Here is a 19,962-nt window from a genome sequence, read left to right on the forward strand (position 1 = left end):
CTCGCTCATTAGTATACAGTAAAAGATCTTGAGAAATACTTTTCTAAAGTTCTCTTTATCTATGCTACTGTATACAGGGACGGTTAGGCAGGGATTAGCAATATGCACCCAGAAATGCTCGTGTTCTGGGTGCATATTGGCCTGGCAGGTTCCCTTTAATTTGGCTCTTCTTTAAAGTGAATTGTTCAGGATTTTGATACCTAATTTGAGAGCAGCATAATTTAGAGATAGATACAGTAATATGTCACTTACTTGGCTTCTTGCTGTAGTTTCAATAAAATCACAATTTTCTCAGCAGGAAATTATAACTAGAAGACTAGTAAACATCCTCCATATTCATAAATTTTGTATAATCCTACCCCCACCACTGATTGTCAGCTTTCAGTGTAAATGTGCATAGACAGAAAGCTGCCAATCAGTGATATGGGTGGGGCTATACTGAACTCAGCATTTAGAGAACTAGTAGATCAAAACTACAGCAAGCAGCTCAGAAAGTGACACATTGCTGGAATCAGGGTCTCTGTCTCTATATCTTGCTGTTCTCAGATGCGGTAACAAAAACCTGGTGACAAATTCCCTTTTACTGTATTTATCTCACATGGTATGGCGCTATTCATGTAATACTTATCCTAATACCAGACTGTTTGGATGTTTTATAGGTTTTTAAGGCATTCTGTTCACAAAAGTCATATTTAATAAATCTGTTATAAAATTGTATTTCTCTTAGATTATAACTTTGTACTTACCAAAGCATTAGTGAAAATAGAAGCAAAGAGTAATGATAAACTACTAAGATGTGACATGTTCTGTCTTTATAACCAATACATATTACACAGAGCTTATATCAAATGAGTTTGAGTATTTTGGATGATGCAGCAACTCCTTTTATTTGGCGTTGTATATCAGTGTCTGTTTACAGAGTTGTGTACTATTGTGTTTGTGTGCCCTTTAACTCTATACATAGTTATTCTCACTTATCCACGGTCCTGCTGTGCTTTATGTACTATTAATGGTATTCTAAATGAAGTTACTTAGTGTGATTCATGCAGATTATATTACAAGGTATGAACTCTGTATCGTCATGTGGTATTGGAGTTGACTTGTGTTTGGGAGGCATCAGTATTAATATTCATTGGATTACATACAGGGTGATTCAAAAACGATGGTGCAAAATTTTATATGGTCTGTATTCATCACCGAGAGGAAATAACACAAATTTATTAGGACAAAATCATTCACGATCTATCCAAGTTTTATCTGTATGTTCAAAATGGTTTCAATTGGTTTATCATGATTTCATCTCCTGAATAAAGCTGTATGGCTTAAATGGAACCTGTCACCAGATTTGGTGACTATAAGCTGCGGCCACCACCAGTGGGCTCTTATATACAGCGTTCTAACATGCTGTATATAAAGGCTGCTTTACACCAGACAATCTATCGTGCGATAGATCGTCAGGGTCACGGTTTTTGTGACGCACATCCGGCATCGCTGGCGATGCCGGCCTGTGTGACACCTCCTAGCGACGCAGTATCGCTCACAAATCGTGAGTCGTGTACTGGTCGCTAGGTTCCATAATATCAGTTCTGAAATCGGGCGCCGGTTGTTCATCGTTCCCGTGGCATCACACGTCGCTCCGTGTGACACCACGGGAGCGATGGACATCGCGTACCTGCCTCCCGCGTTAGCCGCCGGCTCTATGTGGAAGGAAGGAGGTGGGCGGGATGTTTACATCCTGCTCATCTCCGCCCCTCCGCTTCTATTGGCCGGCGGCCGTGTGACGTCGCTGTGACGCCGAACGTCCCTCCCACTCCAGGAAGTGGATGTTCGCCGCCCACAGCGAGGTCGCACGAGAGGTAAGTATGTGTGACGGGGGTTACCGACTTTGTGCGCCATGGGCAGCGATTTGCCCGTGACGCAAAAAGGACGGGGGCGGGTACGATCGATTGTGAAATCGCACAATCGGTCGTACCATGTAAAGCAGCCTTAAGAGCCCAGGCCACTAGAACGTAAAAATCACTTTATAATACTTACCTAAAAGGTGAGTACGGTGAAGACAGGTCAGATGGGTGGCTCCGTTCTCTGGGTACGGCGCCTCCTCTTTGTCCTTCTTCTGAAGCCCGTGTGCGTGACGCGTCCACGTCATACACACAGGCCAGCACTGAGGTCCTGCACAGGCGCACTACAATACTTTGATTTGCCCTGAGCAGGGCAGATCAAAGTATTGTAGTGCGCCTGCGCAGGAGCTCAATGCCGGCCTGTGTGAATCACGTAGGACGTGTTATGCACCCAGGCTTCAGAAGAAGGAGGACAAAGGTGGCCAAAAGAGGAGGCGCCGCACCCGGGAATGGAGCCACCGATCTGACCCGTCTGCACCAGACTGACCGTTTAAGTAAGTATTATAAAGTCATTTTTATCTTCTACACAGAGGCCCAGGGTTTTATATACAGCATGTTAGAATGCTCTATATAAGAGCCCAGTGGTGGTGGCCGCAGCTTATATTAACCAAATCTGGTGACCGGTTCCCTTTAAAACACAAACGATTTCGTAAAGATACGTCATACTGTGCTTTGTGGCATCTATAGTTCCATACTCAGTGGCCTGAATGACTTCTAAGACTTCGCTTGTACATGGCTCAATTCCTGGTCACTGTCTCTTCTGAAGAATTTGGGTGGCCCGGGTGTTTTCCCAAAATGTAAACAATCAGTGGTTTAAAACCCAACGCAAAATACAGTTTTACCAAATTTATTCTATAAGTGTCGCTGTACCACAAACCCCCATTTACTGCTGTTACTTTACCTTTAGGCTTTTACTTTTGCACCATCCTTTATAAATCTCCCAATATTATACACAGTATATCATAAATTGAATTGTCTTAAAGAGGAAGACGACTGCTCTACAATATACGCTGAATTTGCGGGCGCTGTAAAGTCCTACTCCCGGTTATATACACTACATAACTAACATATAGATACACCCTCTCAGTGTTATCAACTCCTCTTCTGAACAAAATCTAAACCATATAGTGCTGAAACCACGGCTTTCTTGTGTTCTGGCTACTGTATACTTAACCCACATTTGCTGTATTTGTGCAGGAGCAAACAATACATTGAGCGTGCGTTTTACTGGTCTTGTGTTGATGTCTTCCCGCATTCTGGTGGATCTCAGTCTCACTATTTGTGTATCTCATGGTATAGAAACATTCAATCGAAACTCCCTATGGGATGGTGACAGTCACAATTCAGGGCTCCCCCAAACCCAAGAGGCCAGCGATTGTAACATTCCATGATGTGGGGATGGACCGTGAGTATGAGGGCTGTCTGCGTTCAGCCATTCATTGTTGATTGTTGTGTATGTCTGTCTCGGTTGTGTCTCGTGGTTCTCTGTTTGTCTGTCCAGTGCTCGTGGGGGCTTTTCTTTCCTTGTAGTGCTATTTTTCATGTATGACCCTAAAGAGCTCTTAACCTCTTGCAGTCTAATTGCTGCCCTGTGTAAATTGCTCTTATTATTTTTTTCCCATTTCCGTGTGACTTGCCTTAGTGATTGAGGCAGTGCAATAGTAGGGTCACAAGACAAGGATTTCTAGGATCCGGCTAGTTGTTGCCATCACGGTGGACAATTTGTAGGCTAAATGGAAAGCTTTAAATCACTACATAGACATGTCCAGAATAAGAAATAGTTGTTCACTACCCTTGAGACCTCACTGAAACAGCCGCTTCCAGTTTCTACATCTGATGAGGATAATGACATTTTTCTTCTAATTGCGCACCTCTTGTCCTTGTCTTACGTAATTTATTTTTCTTAGTGTCACCCCTTAATTTTTTTTTTCTCTCTTCCATCTTATTTTTCCTTTCTCAGATAAAATGTGCTATAAAATGCTCTTTGAAAACGAGGACATGTACGAGATTGTGAAGAATTTTGTTGTTTGCCACATTGATGCCCCAGGACAAGAGGAGGGGGCAGCTGTCTATCCTGCTGGGTGAGGTTTCTGTATTATGTGGGTAGCCATGCAGCTATTAGCGAGTGGTCAGACTGTCACTTGGCTGACATCTGTCAGCCTTAACTCGTGCACTTTTCACTAGTGTATGTGTTTGCAAAAATGCTGTCGGGTATAAAGGATTGCCCAATACTTCTGGCACCATTTCTAGAATTGGTCTTGTCAAGCTACATATGGAATATGGCAATCCAAAATCTAGAACTACGTGTAGAAGACAGTCAGGTAACCTCATAGCTGCTTGGGTTTTGGTGGGTGCCCAAAGGATTAGTAGGATTTTGTTACAAAATTGTAATGACTATATGCAGCTTATAGATTGCCTATGACCTCTTATATGCTACTTGCCTAACCCCATAGTGATAAATACATCTTTTTTATATAAGTTAATAACACTACAGCTGACAACCTGCTGCACCAGTCACGATCAGCGTTAGCACCTACTATTGCTGTTTAATCCCTTAAATGCTTCTGTCAATAGAGACTGCAGAATCTAGATGGTTAACAGAGTGTCGGGGCTCCTGTTTAACGCCATCGGCATCCTGAGATGATGATTGTGTGGTCCTGATGGTTTCAATGGCAGTTCACAGCCACATAACAACCTTACAGTCTGCCACCAATAGTAACCGGTTCAGACACTAGTAACTTTTTGGTGGTAAAAACAACCTTTTACTTTCCTGTCATGCCACTTTACATTAATTCTTGAAAGCATTGGAAGGGTTAATAAACTACCTGACAGCAGTTTTGAATATATTGAGAGGTGCTCTTTTTAAAATGGTACCACTTTGGGGGGTTTCCAATATATAGATCCTCTAAGGTCACTTCAAATCTGAATAGATGTCTAAAAAATTACGTTTTGTAAAGTTCATTGAAAAAATGAGAACTTTTTAAACCTTCTAACATTCTAATAAAATAAAATAACATTTTAGAAATGGTGTTAATGTAAAGCAGACAGGAGGGAAATGTTGTTTGTTAACCCTTTTTGTGGGGCATGACTGTTCCGGATTACATTTTTGTGAAAATCTCAACATTTTTGATACATTTATAATATTTTTTATAAAGAAACACAAAACATATGAACCTACATTTACCATTATCATAAATCATAATGTGTCATGAAAAAACAGTCTCAGAATCACTGGGTTATGTTAAAGCGTTCCAGAGTTAAAATGACATAAAGTGACACCGGTCAGCTTATAAAAATTTGGTTGAAGATGTGGAATAATATTTCTACATGAAGGTATACAGAGTGTTATTATCCAGTCTATTCTTCCTTTTTATTCTCTTTTTATATTATCTTAGGTACCAATACCCATCACTTGATCAACTAGCTGAAACCATCCCATGTGTGCTGCAGTACCTGAAGTGAGTCATTGAGTGTGTATAGAGCTGAAGCTTGATGGAATACAAACCTTCATGGCTAATGTGTAACTTTTTGTCTTTTATTTATTTATTTTTCTCTATAGTTTCCCGAGTATTATTGGGATTGGTGTTGGTGCTGGGGCATACGTCTTGGCCAGATACACGGTAAATAACACAGTTTGTCTTATCGTTGGAAACCAAACTTCATGAACCTGGATAACCAAAAAAAACAAATTGTTCTTTCTCAGTTTCCTTTCCTTCAGCCATTAAATTACCATAAAAATAGTATAAAAAGCCCTACTACATTTCTAATTGGAGGTATATACTAATATTATTATTACTACACCTACTACATATTGGGATAGGATCTTGGAGATGGGAATAACCCTTTAAAGGCCTTCATACACAGTAGACTCGGGTTAGCCAAACACGCTGATATTGTCGGGATCAGCCAACAATCGAATATGTTTGGGGACGTCCCGATTCTCCAGTGATAAATAAGGGATGACAGATGATGCCAGGGAAAAGAAAGATCCGTCCTGGTGAATTACGTCACCGCAGCCTTTTGTTCGTCAGTAAGCTGCTGTCACAGGAGAGCTGTAGCAGTTCTCCTATAGAGCACACATGAGTGCTCGGCCAAGCCGAGTATTACTCTGTATGGACACGTCAGGAGAGAAAGTAGATGGCCAAACCACCTTCCGGTCAATCGCTATACAATGTGCATAGGGGCCTTAGATTTTAATAAATGTGCCACAATATAGTTTCCAACTGCTTTATCCCATATTATGGTTTTACTATAGTATTCACCCCAACATTAGCTGCAGTGTCATACCTAATCCGCTTAAAGCTGGACTCGCACATTTGTGTATTTGAAGCAGATTTTGAAAACCTAAAACCCACAGCATTTTACAGTACACAGAAAGTGGATGAGCGTTAACTTAATTTCATCCACATGCTTTTTTTGTTTTTGTTTTTAGGTGCAGAATATGCACAGAAATTGGCTTTTGCTTCCAAAATCTGCATCATGCCAGTATCGGTTGCAGAAAAGCACTTTTTTGGTGATGTTGTTACCCATTTATTTCAGCTGAAACAATAAATCTGCCAGTTAAACCGCTCACCTTGCATTGTATTGTTGCACTCTTTGTGCGTTTCTGTACCTAAAGATGTGCATGGATTTTGGATGCAGAAATACCACACAAAATAGGAAGCATCACTTAGCATGTTGGTGCTGCCAGCCTGTTCCTACTTAGTCTTTGTAAATATATATGCAGTTTCCCTCCAACCTTTTGTGTTTATACATGCTCCGCTTTTCAGATCTGACTTTGATCCCTCGGTTAGATTGCTTGTGTCCATTGTTTCCCATCTCTTAGACCTTCCTCTCTTTGTCTCAATATGTGCCCGCTTCCAGTGCCATATCTGGCAACCATTTCTGCTTTTGAGAAGTGTTTACATGCTCTTTCTTATGAAGAACATACAACTTGTTCCGTTCTAAATAAGTGTTGTTTTTTTTTCCAAGATAGCCATCCAATGCTTTGTCCCAGAGGCCGCCAATGAGTTAAGCCTGCTTTACACGTTACAATTGCGTGTGCGATCTCGTATGCGATCGCACACGCCCCCATCGTTTGTGCGGCTCGTGCAATTTGTTGCACGAGCCACACAAACGATTATTTGCCATCACACGTACTTACCCCTCCATACGACCTCGCTGGGCGGCGAACATCCACTTCCTGGAATTGGAGGGACGTTCGGCGTCACACGGCAGCCGGCCAATAGAAGCGGAGGGGCGGAGATGAGCGGGACGTAAACATCCCTCCCACCTCCTTCCTTCCACATAGCCGCCGGCGGGAGCCACGGGACACAGGTAAGCTGTGTTCATCGTTCCCGGGGTGTCACACACTGCAATGTGTGATACCTCGGGAACAGTGAACAACCCGACGTTCAATTTTTAGGAATTGAACGACGTGCATGTGATGAACGTTTTGACGTTCAATCGCAATCGCACGGAGGTTTCACACACTTCAATTTAACTAACGATACCGGATGTGCGTCACTTAAGATGTGACCCCGCCGACACATCGTTAGATAAATTGTAGCTTGTAAAGCCCGCTTTACTCTACGAGGGGCTGCTGATAAGTCTTTGGCTTTGTGACTCTTTGGTTTCTATGGTAACGAACGTTACATCACATGAAAGCCTTATCTGTCTAATATATTGACACACCCACGCCGGGGCCGTGGGGTTACTCGTTAATGGGCCGCGGTTCAGTTTCTGCGATACTGCAGTGGCAAGGCCCGGTTTCATGACCCCGGCGGTATCAGTTAAAGTAGAAATGATGGGGATGGTAGTTCGTGACGCCACCTGTGGTATGCGGCCAGTTAGCAGCTGCCACTGCGGGATGAGGACCCCCGGGGCAGATGGTGACGCAGCTTGGATAGTATTGTTCTCCACAGGTAGAGCTAGGCCCCAGGGCGGATGAGGGTAGTAGTCGGCGGGGACACAGTGCCGGAAGCGCAGGCGAATAACGGAGCGACACAGGGAAGCAGCCTCAAGGTTTTTACTCAGTGTAGCAGGTTCCAAGATAACACGACTAGTCAGTGACCGACTCCGGAGTGCTGGGTTCCACTGTGAAGGGCTCCAGCCAATCCCGGGTAGTTCGAAGGTCAAGTCTAGTACACCTTTCTTATGTACCTTCACTGGTCGTCTTCCTGCGCTGACTTTTCTCCAGCCTGTCCCGCGCCTACACACACAGTGCCCTAAGCCAGTGTCTGCGGGCCCTGTCAGGTGGCTTGAAACTCTATCCCTTGGCCCTATGTGGTCACCTTCCAGCGGATTCATGTGCGGAGTTGGCTTTGGTACTAGATGTGTCCACAGCCTCTGGTTTTACTAGCGGAGCACGTTGGTTCTTCTTCTGTAGCCTAGGGACCAGTCCCCATTCTGCGGCCAAGTCCTTCCACTCCGATGCTGTATGTGGAACGAGGCCATAGGAGTATGGCGCACTTCCCGTGGGCTCTAGGACCCTTTCTGTCTTGTGCCTGGGTTAAGCTGCATCAGCTCCAGACCACAGGTCTTCACTCCTCCACTGCTCCTTCTCGACCCTCTCTAACTACAATCTCCCCAATTCACTAGACTCTACCCCCAGGCCCTGTCGGATTAGGGGGGAAGGAGGAACCATCACCAGTGGTGGCTATACATAGCTTTAATGGAACCAAGCCCTAACCCTGACCCGGTGGAGCTGCTAATTGAGCTGTTGTGTGTTTTGTGTGCATACCGGTGGGTGACCTCTTCCGTACTCGGGATTGGATACCACACCTCTGGCGGAGGTGCAGTACCTCTGTGGTGACTGAAGCCTCAGGGGCGCTGCAATATGTTTTCAAAGTTTTGTGTTTGTTCCTTATGGCAACAGTGTTCTACGCACCCAGGAAAACAAAATGGCGGTGTCTAATGCGATATTCACAGCAACTAAGAGCAGAGGAGTGATAACATTCTTGTTTCTGCAAGGAATGTCCGGAAAGGATATTCATGGTGATATGTCGCAGACATTCGAGGACCAATGCCCTTCATATTCCACAGTTAAGAACTGGGTTGCCAAATTTAAAACGGGCCACTTCTGCACCAATGATGAGGAACGTCCTGGACAACCGAGAGTGTTTGTTGTTCCAGAGATCATCGATGCTGTGCACAACCTCATACTGGAGAATCGACGAATTTCAGCTAAAGCAATAGCAGACATCATGGGGATTTCCAGTAAACGTGTTTGTGTCATTATCCATGAACATTTGGACATGAGGAAGCTATCTGCAAAGTGGGTCCCCAAATGTTTGACAACAGATCAGAGAAGCATGCGAGTGAAAACTTCCTGGTCCATATGTCAGTGTTTCCGGACTGATAAGAACTTCATGGATCAACTGGTCACTAGGGATGAGCTAATAGACCGAAAACTGATTACTTTAAAAACAATTTTTATTTATAAACATTAAAATTATTAATTTAAGCTATATCTAATCATATGTAGCTATATCGGTCAGTGAACACACAGCCAGTCGTGCAGAGCTAGATATACTCTAAGGGGATATTACACTAGGGAGATTGTGGATAGCCCAGAGTAGTTCTTCTTGATAGTAATCGTAATATCAACTAGGATGTTGGACAAGGCCAGGTCATAGATCCCTAGTCCTTCTCCTTCCTGGCCGCGGAGGTAAACATCATAAGGTTTCGGGCGCCCCCGCTCCTCGTCGGCTATCCTTAGTAAGCCCTAAATCTGCCTGTGTGTCAATAATTGACCTAAAGCCCAGAAAGTGTGGTTAGTGCTGAAGTCAGGGTTATTCAATCACACTAGGTGCATAGTCAATTTGCTAATAGATATTTGATATTTCTTTGTCGCTCCATTGGGAGACCCAGACAATTGGGTGTATAGCTTCTGCCTCCGGAGGCCACACAAAGTATTACACTTTAAAAAGTGTAACCCCTCCCCTCTGCCTATACACCCTCCCGTGCATCACGGGCTCCTCAGTTTTGTGCTTTGTGTTGAAGGAGGCACACATTCACTCAAGCTCCACATTTTAGTCAGCAGCAGCTGCTGATTATATCGGATGGAAGAAAAGAGGGCCCCAGGGCCCCCGGCATGCTCCCTTCTCACCCCACTAAGTCGGCGGTGCTGTTAAGGTTGAGGTACCCATTGCGGGTACAGAGGCTGGAGCCACATGCCGTTTTCCTTCCCCATCCCTTAGAGGCTCTGGGAGAAGTGGGATCCTAACCGGTCATCCAGGCACTGGGACCGGGCTCCCTCCGCAGCCCCTGTGGGAATCTGCCGGACAGGAGACTTAATATCATCAGGGACAGGCCCTGCATCCAAAAGGTACTCTGTGTCCCCTTGGGGACGGTGTATGGAGCACTCGTGTCACAGACACTGCAGCGGCTGCTGTATTTTTATGACGGCCGGGACTACCGCGCCGACCGTGCCTGTTGGTCGGCCGCGGTATTAAATTTAGTCCCCGGCTTCTGCGGCCTAGTACCATATACTCCCGCCCCCGGGCCTGCCAGTCAGGGGTAAGGGCGGGACGGTCGACATGACGTCGACAGTGAGGGCTGGAGCATACTTTAGGTGTCCTCCTCCCCCCTCACTGATCACTGTGGGGCACCAGATTCCCGCACTTTATTAGTCGCCGCCCACGGCCCCCTCCTCCCCTGAGAGCTCCGGCAGCCATTTTTACAATCATTCTGCCGGTGGAGGATTTCAGGAACGAGCTCTGCAGCTCTGGGAGGCCCAAGGCAGGGAATCTGGTGGACACACAACCGCTTTGGGCGGTCGGTAAGCCACACCGGTCACCGGTGCTGGTCCCCCCAGGGTGCCGAAGTGTATATATTTATATATATCTGTATACATTTTCTCTGTTCGGCCGCATTGCTTTTGCTTTGGCTATATACCCTCAGTGATCACTCTCCTAGGAGACAACAGCATGTCGTTCACAAGGAGCAAGGGTGCCAAGACACAGGGTTATTTTGCAACCTGTACCTCTTGTGCGGCTATGTTACCTGCAGGTTCCACCTACCCTCACTGTGAGCAATGCTCGGCCCCTGTTGCACTCGCTCAGCCGGAGCCTCGGGCACTGGTGGGACCCTCGGCTCAGGTAGAACCGCCGGCTGCCCCTATCCAGGTGGCAGGGACAGAGTTTGCAGTTTTGGCTGAGAAACTCTCTGAGTCGCTTTCACAATCCATGGCGCAGTCTATGGACAGATGGTCTGCTAAAATACTAGAAGCCTTGCAGTCCAGACCGGTCCTTACACAGGCCCCGGGCACTGTAGGATCATCGCCCCCAGGCCCCTCTCGGGCTGCGCCGCAGCGTGCTCCTGGGGTGGCCCCTAGGTCTCACGGGGAGGACTCCGGCACGGACCACAGTCCCAGACCGGCTAAGCGGGCTCGCTGGGAATCTTCCCCGACTTCATCACGCTGTTCGGGGTCTCAGCTTGATGACTCTCTGGAGGAGGAAGCGGATGTCGCAGCTCAGGGCTCTGAACCTGACGTTGCTCTCAATCTTGATACTCCTGAAGGGGACGCCATAGTAAATGACCTTATAGCGTCCATCAACCAGGTGCTAGATCTCTCTCCCCCAACTCCACTTATAGAGGAGTCGGATTCGCAGCAGGAAAAGCACCAGTTTAGGTTTCCCAAACGTACACGGAGTGCGTTTTTCGATCACTCTAACTTCAGAGAGGATGTCCAGAAGCACAGAGCATTTCCGGACAAGCGCTTTAATAAGCGCCTTAATGACACACGTTACCCCTTCCCCTCTGACGTAGTTAAGGGTTGATCTCAATGTCCCAAGGTGGATCCGCCAGTCTCTAGACTGGCGGCTAGATCCGTAGTATCAGTGGCAGATGGTTCATCGCTCAAGGATGCCACTGACAGGCAGATAGAGCTCCTGATGAAATCCATCTATGAAGCCACAGGCGCGTCTTTTGCCCCGGCCTTCGCAGCCGTGTGGGCACTCCAAGCTATCTCAGCTTGTCTGTCTGAGATTAATGCGGTCACACGTACCTCTGCTCCGCAAGTTGCGTCCTTGACTTCTCAGGCGTCGGTATTTTCATCCTACGCCATGAATGCCGTCCTGGACTCTGCTAGCCGTACAGCGGTAGCGTCCGCCAATTCGGTGGCAGTCCGCAGGGCCATGTGGCTATGCGAATGGAAGGCAGACTCTGCTTCCAAGAAGTTCTTAACCGGTCTGCCATTTTCCGGCGACCGATTGTTTGGCGAGCGATTGGATGAAATTATTAAGCAATCCAAGGGATGGGATTCGTCCTTACCCCAGTCCAAGCCAAACAGACCTCAGCAACGGAAAACTCAATCGAGGTTTCGGTCCTTTCGGCCCTCAGCCAGGTCCCAACCTTCCTCGTCCAACAGGCCACAGAAGGGCCAGAGGAACTCTTATTCATGGCGGTCTAAGTCACGTCCTCCAAAGGCCGCCGGAGGCACCGTCTCCAAGGCGGCCTCCTCATGACTTTCGGCCTCCCCAAACCACATCCTCGGTCGGAGGCAGGCTCTCCCGCTTTTGCGACGCCTGGTGGCCATATGTCCAAGACCGATGGGTGAGAGACATTCTGTCTCACGGTTACAGGATAGAGTTCAGCTCTCGTCCCCCGACTCGTTTCTTCAGAACATCTCCGCCCCCCCGAGCGAGCCGAGGCACTTTTTCAGGCGGTGAACACTCTGAAGACAGAAGGAGTTGTGATCCCCGTTCCCCCTCAGGAACGTGGTCGCGGGTTTTACTCCAATTTGTTCGTGGTGCCAAAAAAGGACGGATCATTCCGTCCCGTTCTGGACCTCAAACTGCTCAACAGACATGTGAGAACCAGACGTTTTCGCATGGAATCTCTCCGCTCGGTCATCGCTTCGATGTCCCAAGGGGACTTCCTAGCATCAATCGACATCAGGGATGCTTATCTCCATGTGCCGATCGCACCAGAGCATCAACGCTTTCTGCGTTTCGCCATCGGGGACGAACACCTTCAGTTTGTGGCACTGCCGTTCGGCCTGGCGACAGCCCCACGGGTCTTCACCAAGGTCATGGCAGCCGTTGTGGCGGTCCTACACTCTCAAGGCCACTCGGTGATCCCTTACTTGGACGATCTCCTAGTCAAAGCACCCTCCCGGGTGGCATGTCAACACAGCCTGACCGTGGCTCTGGAGACTCTCCAGAGATTCGGGTGGATCATCAATTTCCCAAAGTCAAAACTGACACCGACCCAATCACTGACTTACCTCGGGATGGAGTTTCATACTCTCTCAGCGATAGTCAAGCTACCGCTGGACAAACAGCGTTCGCTGCAGACAGGGGTGCACTCTCTTCTTCAGGCCCAGTCACACCCCTTGAGGCGCCTCATGCACTTCCTGGGGAAGATGGTGGCAGCAATGGAGGCAGTCCCCTTTGCGCAGTTTCATCTGCGTCCACTCCAATGGGACATTCTCCGCAAATGGGACAGGAGGTCGACGTCCCTGGACAGGAACGTCTCTTTCCCTGGCAGCCAAAACCTCTCTTCAGTGGTGGCTCCTTCCCACTTCTCTGTCGAAGGGAAAATCCTTCCTGCCCCCATCCTGGGCTGTGGTCATGACGGACGCGAGTCTGTCCGGGTGGGGAGCGGTTTTTCTCCACCACAGGGCTCAGGGAACCTGGACTCCGACAGAGTCCTCCCTTCAGATCAATGTTCTGGAGATAAGGGCAGTGTATCTAGCCCTGAAGGCGTTTCATCGCTGGCTGGAGGGCAGGCAGATCCGCATACAGTCGGACAACGCCACGGCGGTCGCGTACATCAACCATCAAGGCGGCACGCGCAGCCGTCAAGCCTTCCAGGAAGTTCGGCGGATTCTGCTGTGGGCGGAGGCCACAGCATCCACCATCTCCGCAGTTCACATCCCGGGCGTAGAAAACTGGGAAGCAGACTTCCTCAGTCGCCAGGGCATGGACGCAGGGGAATGGTCTCTTCACCCGGACGTGTTTCAAGAGATCTGTTGCCGCTGGGGGACGCCGGACGTCGATCTCATGGCGTCTCGGCACAACAACAAAGTCCCGGCATTCATGGCACGGTCTCAAGATCACAGAGCTCTGGCTGCGGACGCATTAGTTCAGGATTGGTCGCAGTTTCGACTACCTTATGTGTTTCCTCCTCTGGCAATGCTGCCCAGAGTGTTACGCAAGATCAGGTCCGACTGCCGCCACGCCATCCTCGTCGCTCCAGACTGGCCGAGGAGGTCGTGGTACCCGGATCTGTGGCACCTCACGGTGGGTCAACCGTGGGCACTCCCAGACCGACCAGACTTGTTGTCTCAAGGGCCATTTTTCCATCTGAATTCTGCGGCCCTCAACCTGACTGTGTGGCCATTGAGTCCTGGATCCTAGCGTCCTCAGGGTTATCTCAAGATGTCATTGCCACTATGAGACAGGCCAGGAAACCAACGTCCGCCAAGATCTATCACAGGGCTTGGAGGATCTTCTTATCCTGGTGTTCTGATAAGGGTTTTACCCCCTGGCCATTTGCCTTACCCACCTTTCTTTCCTTCCTTCAATCCGGAATGGACAAGGGTTTGTCTCTCGGCTCTCTCAAGGGACAAGTTTCGGCGCTTTCCGTGTTTTTTCAAAAGCGTCTAGCCAGACTTCCGCAGGTCCGCACGTTCCTGCAGGGAGTTTGCCACATAGTCCCACCTTACAAGCGGCCGCTGGAACCTTGGGATCTTAACAGAGTGCTAAGGGCTCTTCAGAAACCGCCTTTCGAGCCGCTGCGGGATGTCTCTCTATCACGTCTTTCGCAGAAGGTGGCTTTTCTAGTGTCGGTTACATCGCTCCGGAGAGTGTCGGAGCTAGCAGCGTTGTCATGCAAAGCCCCCTTCCTGGTTTTTCACCAGGATAAGGTGGTTCTGCGTCCGGTCCCGGAATTCCTCCCTAAGGTGGTATCCCAGTTTCATCTCAATCAGGATATTTCCTTACCTTCATTTTGCCCTCATCCAGTTCACCAATGTGAAAAGGATTTGCACTTGTTAGATCTAGTGAGAGCACTCCGGCTCTACGTGTCTCGCACGGCGCCCCTGCGCCGTTCAGATGCGCTCTTTGTCCTTGTCGCTGGCCAGCGTAAAGGGTCGCAGGCGTCCAAGTCAACCTTGGCTCGGTGGATTAAGGAACCGATTCTTGAAGCCTACCGTTCTTCTGGGCTTCCGGTTCCTTCAGGGCTGAAAGCCCATTCTACCAGAGCCGTGGGTGCGTCCTGGGCATTGCGGCGCCAGGCTACGGCTCAGCAGGTGTGTCAGGCGGCTACCTGGTCTAGTCTGCACACTTTCACGAAACACTATCAGGTGCATACCTATGCTTCGGCAGATGCCAGCCTAGGTAGGCGAGTCCTTCAGGCGGCGGTTGCCCACCTGTAAGAGGGGGCCGTTTTCGGCTCTTTTTATCGAGGTATTCTTTTACCCACCCAGGGACTGCTTTTGGACGCCCCAATTGTCTGGGTCTCCCAATGGAGCGACAAAGAAGAAGGGAATTTTGTTTACTTACCGTAAATTCCTTTTCTTCTAGCTCCTATTGGGAGACCCAGCACCCGCCCCTGTTCCCTTCGGGCTGTTGTTCTGTTGTGTACACATGTTGTTCATGTTGAATTGTTCCTTTGGTTCATAGTTTCAGTTCTCCGAACATCCTTCGGATTGAATTTACCTTAGACCAATTTATAAGTTTCCTCCTTCCTGCTTTTGCACCAAAACTGAGGAGCCCGTGATGCACGGGAGGGTGTATAGGCAGAGGGGAGGGGTTACACTTTTTAAAGTGTAATACTTTGTGTGGCCTCCGGAGGCAGAAGCTATACACCCAATTGTCTGGGTCTCCCAATAGGAGCTAGAAGAAAAGGAATTTACGGTAAGTAAACAAAATTCCCTTCGTTTGTTGGTCATAGGGAAAATCCCCATACAAAGTAGTTGTAAATATGCTCCCCTTTGCAGATGACCAACAGCATTAATATGGACCTGCAAGACCAGTAGGGTAAACTTATCTTGCTGGAGAAACAACCTCACAGAAGATTTCCGACGCGTTTCCCCCACTTTGTTCGGGGTTCATCAGGGGATGTTACCATCTCGTGACAATGCACATAATCCAGGTCACCTATTAGTTTTCTGTGTCCTGCCAACAGATCCCTCAAGAAGACTGTAAACGATGGTCAGGTGGTCCTCCTGTCCAATGCAGAGTGGACCTCAGCACCTCACCCTGTCAGTATAGGGCTGAATAGGATCCTATTCTTGAGGGATCTGCATATTAATGCTGTTGGTCTTCTGCACTGGGTAGCGGATTTTTGATAGCTACCTGTTAGCTCCTTCTCACCCTTTAGATTGTACCTGAGGGGAGCATATTTACAACTACTTTGTATGGGGATTTTCCCTATGACCAACAAACATATCAAATATCTATTAGCATATTGACTATGCACCTAGTGTGGTTGAATAACCCTGACTTCAGCACTAACCACACTTTCTGGGCTTTAGGTCAATTATTGACACACAGGCAGATTTAGGTCTTACTAGGGCTAGCCGACTAGGAGCGGGGGCGCCCGAAACCTTATGGTGTTTACCTCCGCGGCCAGGAAGGAGAAGGACTAGGGATCTATGACCTGGCCTTGTCCAACATCCTAGTTGATATTACGATTACTATCAAGAAGAACTACTCTGGGCTATCCACAATCTCTCTAGTATAATATCCCCTTAGAGTATATCTAGCTCTGCACGACTGGCTGTGTGTTCACTGACCGATATAGCTACATACGATTAGATATAGCTTGAATTAATATTTTTAATGTTTATAAATAAAAATTGTTTTTAGAGTAATCAGTTTTCGGTCTATTAGCAGTTTGAATTCTCTAAATCTCTTATTTAAATTGGTGTGTATCACTAGGGATGAGACCTGGATTTATTTGTATGATCCTGAAAGCAAGTCAAAAGAGTGGAGGCACAGTGGTTCTCCTCGTCCAAAGAAGTTCAGGGTGCAAAAATCAGCCACTAAGGTGATGGCGTGCTGTTAGTGGACTACCTTCAAAAGTTTTCCACCATCAATGCAAGGTATTACATTGAACTTTTGGACCAATTGAAGGCAGCTCTGAAGGCCAAAAGAAACAGCAAGATGTTGAAAGGAATCTTGTTCCTTCAAGACAACGCTTCCGCTCACACTGTTCAAGTGACCACGGCAAAACTGGCAGAGCTGGGCTTCTAGCTGGTTGACCACCCAACTTATTCACCAGATCTAGCTCCCTCCGACTATCATCTGTTTCCAAACCTGAAGAAACGCCTAAAGGGTACCAAATTTCACACTTTTTCTGATGCCATTGCTGCTACGGATGCCTGGTTTGAGGCACAACCGAAATCCTTATTTTTGCTAGGCTTACAGAACTTGGAATACCGATCTAAGAAGTGTGTTGACATCAGTGGAGAGTATGTGGAATAAATGTAGTTTCATCATCCTAACTCGTTTCTTTCTGGGTAAAGCCAAAGACTTATCAGCAGCCCCTCGTATATGTGCTCATGATTGCTGGTTTTATGTGGCCAAACACATAAAAGGTTTCACTCCAATACAAGCCTGTGTGATATTTGTACCAAATGGACAGCTACCCAACAAACTTGGTAAAGTTTGATCATCATTGCATTTTCTTGGTGCCCTACAGTTGGTGGGCATCATTTACCATCCTCTGAAATGAGATTTTCTAAAAGCTGGCTGACCGTGACTTAAAATGGCATTCTTTTATAAGGACTTTTGGACTTTTGCTTAAATTCACACTTTTTCGTAAGTGTTTGTATGATAATTTTCATGCATTTCTCCATCTTATTACAGCTTTCACATCCTAACACTGTGGAGGGATTAGTTCTCGTTAACATTGATCCAAATGCCAAAGGCTGGATGGACTGGGCAGCACATAAGGTAAAACAAGACTCCAGTTTTTCGTGACATTCTGGGGGGATTTACTCTGTGTAACTTTGTAATATGCCAGTTTTAATGGGGTAGTCTCACCTATCTATTGTATAGGGAATACCTTACCGGTCTTTGGGGGTATGACCGCTGGGATGCCCACTGTTCCCAAGAACTGGGGCTCTGAAGACAAATGGTTGATCATTTGCACTGCCATTCCATTAATTCTTTATGGGAGTGCCAATAACCAGTCAAGCTTTGCACTCTGCTATCTCTGGTGTGCAAGATCAATCATCTTTCCATTCACACAGGGCTTTTTGAGGTCTCTGGGGGTCCCTTCGGTCGGAAAGTTATCTTCTCTCTAATGGATAGGTGATAACTTCCAAACTTGGATACACCTTTAAATAGAAGCCCTTTGTAGCAATATGCTACAGGAGTGCACCAAAGTGTGCAACTTTTTTCCATCCGAACACTACCACTAAAAGATTAGTACCCCCCCCCCCAATGTCTGTTGCATTTTATTGCTCATGTTGTTTATATTTTCAGTATACTCCTTTTATACTTCAGTTACATCGCCTGCCTCCGCCAAGTCACACGGTCACGAGTTTTATTTATATATAGATGAAACTGATAATACTGTAATGTGGTTTTCTCTTCTCCAGCTTACAGGCCTCACTTCATCCATCCCGGAAATGATTCTGTCACACCTCTTCAGTCCAGTAAGTAAACCCACTGTAATTAAAGCCACATTGATAGCAGCACGGATAACATTCTTACTCTTATTGCCTTCGTTGGATATGTTTGTGCAGGAGGAAATTTCTGGAACCTCAGATGTTGTGCGTCAGTACAAAACTGCCATTTTGAACTCCCCTATTCTTGGCAACAACCAACTGTACTGGAACAGCTACAACAGGTACCATGCTGGAGTTCAATGTAGTAATGCTGGTGTTGAACCTTCCTATTGTTTTTGCATCCCACTATTTGTGCAAAAAGGTTTACATAACCTTGTTCTAGTTTGTTCTTATTTGCTCCTTTTTAACATCCACTGTTTCCCAAACACATTGTGCTGCCCATTGGTAAACATGTTCTTAACTCTTGCTGGGAATTTCTGTTGCATGGGAATTTTTCAGAAACCTCAAAGTTATTTCAAATTAAGGAGCAACTCCTGGATTATGTAGCTGTTCTGTTGCAGGAAAAGATCTTTATATGACTAAAGGGTGCTTTACATGCTGCGACATCGCTAGCGATTGCTAGCGATGTCGTGCGCGATAGCACCCGCCCCCGTCGTACTTGCGACATGTGGTGATTGCTACCGTTGCGAACATGCACATACCTGGTCAGCGATGTAGCTCCTTCAAGGGTGAGGTGCGGTCGACATCACAGTGACGTCACAGCGGCGTCACTAAGCAGCCGCTCAATAGCAAAGGAGGGGAGGAGATGAGCGGCCGGAACATGCCGCCCACCTCCTTCCTTCCTCATTGCCGGTGGACGCAGGTAAAGAGATGGTCCTTGTTCCTGCGGTGTCACACACAGCGATGTGTGATGCCGCAGGAACGAGGAACAACCAGCGGCATGCAACAGCAACGACATTTGGAAAGGAGCGACGTGGCAACGATCAACGATTTTTGCCGTTTTTCCGATCGTTGCTCGTCGCTCCTAGCTGTCACATGCCGCGATGTCGCTAACGGCGCCGGATGTGCGTCATAACCACCGTGACCCTGACGATATACCGTTAGCGATGTCGCAGCATAGAAATGGCCCTTTAGGCTATACAGACAAAACAGCCCCTGATATCTTGTATATGCATTATATTTCTGTAAGTTCTTACTAGTCTGACTGAATGTAGTGTGCTATAATTGACTTAAAGGGGTTGTCCAGGCTTGGGGCGCAAGTCTGCAGTCCAGTTATGTGACTGCAGACTTGTGAATGCTCACATCATGCACACTGATCAGGATTCTGTGGTGCCCCAAGCAGGCGGTCGCGTGAGCACAACTATACGATTTGTATACATCCAGTCGAGTGCCAACTACACGTGCACAGCCACAGTCAATTGAAGTGAATTGAGCACTGTCGGACATGTCTAATCAGGATGTGGCCGGAAGTCTGCAAATCTCATACTTGCGGTCACATGATTGCCTGCATCGGAGATTCCTGACCGAATGCACATTGCGCTGTGAGAATGCACAAGT

General features: G+C 47.3%; 1 protein-coding gene across 4 annotated transcripts in view; it reads left to right on the top strand.

Annotated features, from left to right (window-relative positions):
* Window positions 1-19,962, top strand: part of NDRG2 (NDRG family member 2) — a 402,510-nt gene that overhangs the window by 356,778 nt on the left and 25,770 nt on the right. For all 4 annotated transcript variants that reach the window (XM_075319933.1, XM_075319929.1, XM_075319930.1 and 1 more), the window contains exons 4-10: window positions 3,198-3,303; window positions 3,859-3,979; window positions 5,294-5,356; window positions 5,458-5,518; window positions 17,699-17,785; window positions 18,436-18,492; window positions 18,583-18,686. In XM_075319933.1, the coding sequence (XP_075176048.1) occupies window positions 3,198-3,303; window positions 3,859-3,979; window positions 5,294-5,356; window positions 5,458-5,518; window positions 17,699-17,785; window positions 18,436-18,492; window positions 18,583-18,686 (599 nt within the window). The remainder of the gene's footprint in view (window positions 1-3,197; window positions 3,304-3,858; window positions 3,980-5,293; window positions 5,357-5,457; window positions 5,519-17,698; window positions 17,786-18,435; window positions 18,493-18,582; window positions 18,687-19,962) is intronic.

This window comes from Anomaloglossus baeobatrachus, chromosome 1, assembly GCF_048569485.1.
Source record: "Anomaloglossus baeobatrachus isolate aAnoBae1 chromosome 1, aAnoBae1.hap1, whole genome shotgun sequence".
Lineage (NCBI taxonomy): Eukaryota > Metazoa > Chordata > Amphibia > Anura > Aromobatidae > Anomaloglossus > Anomaloglossus baeobatrachus.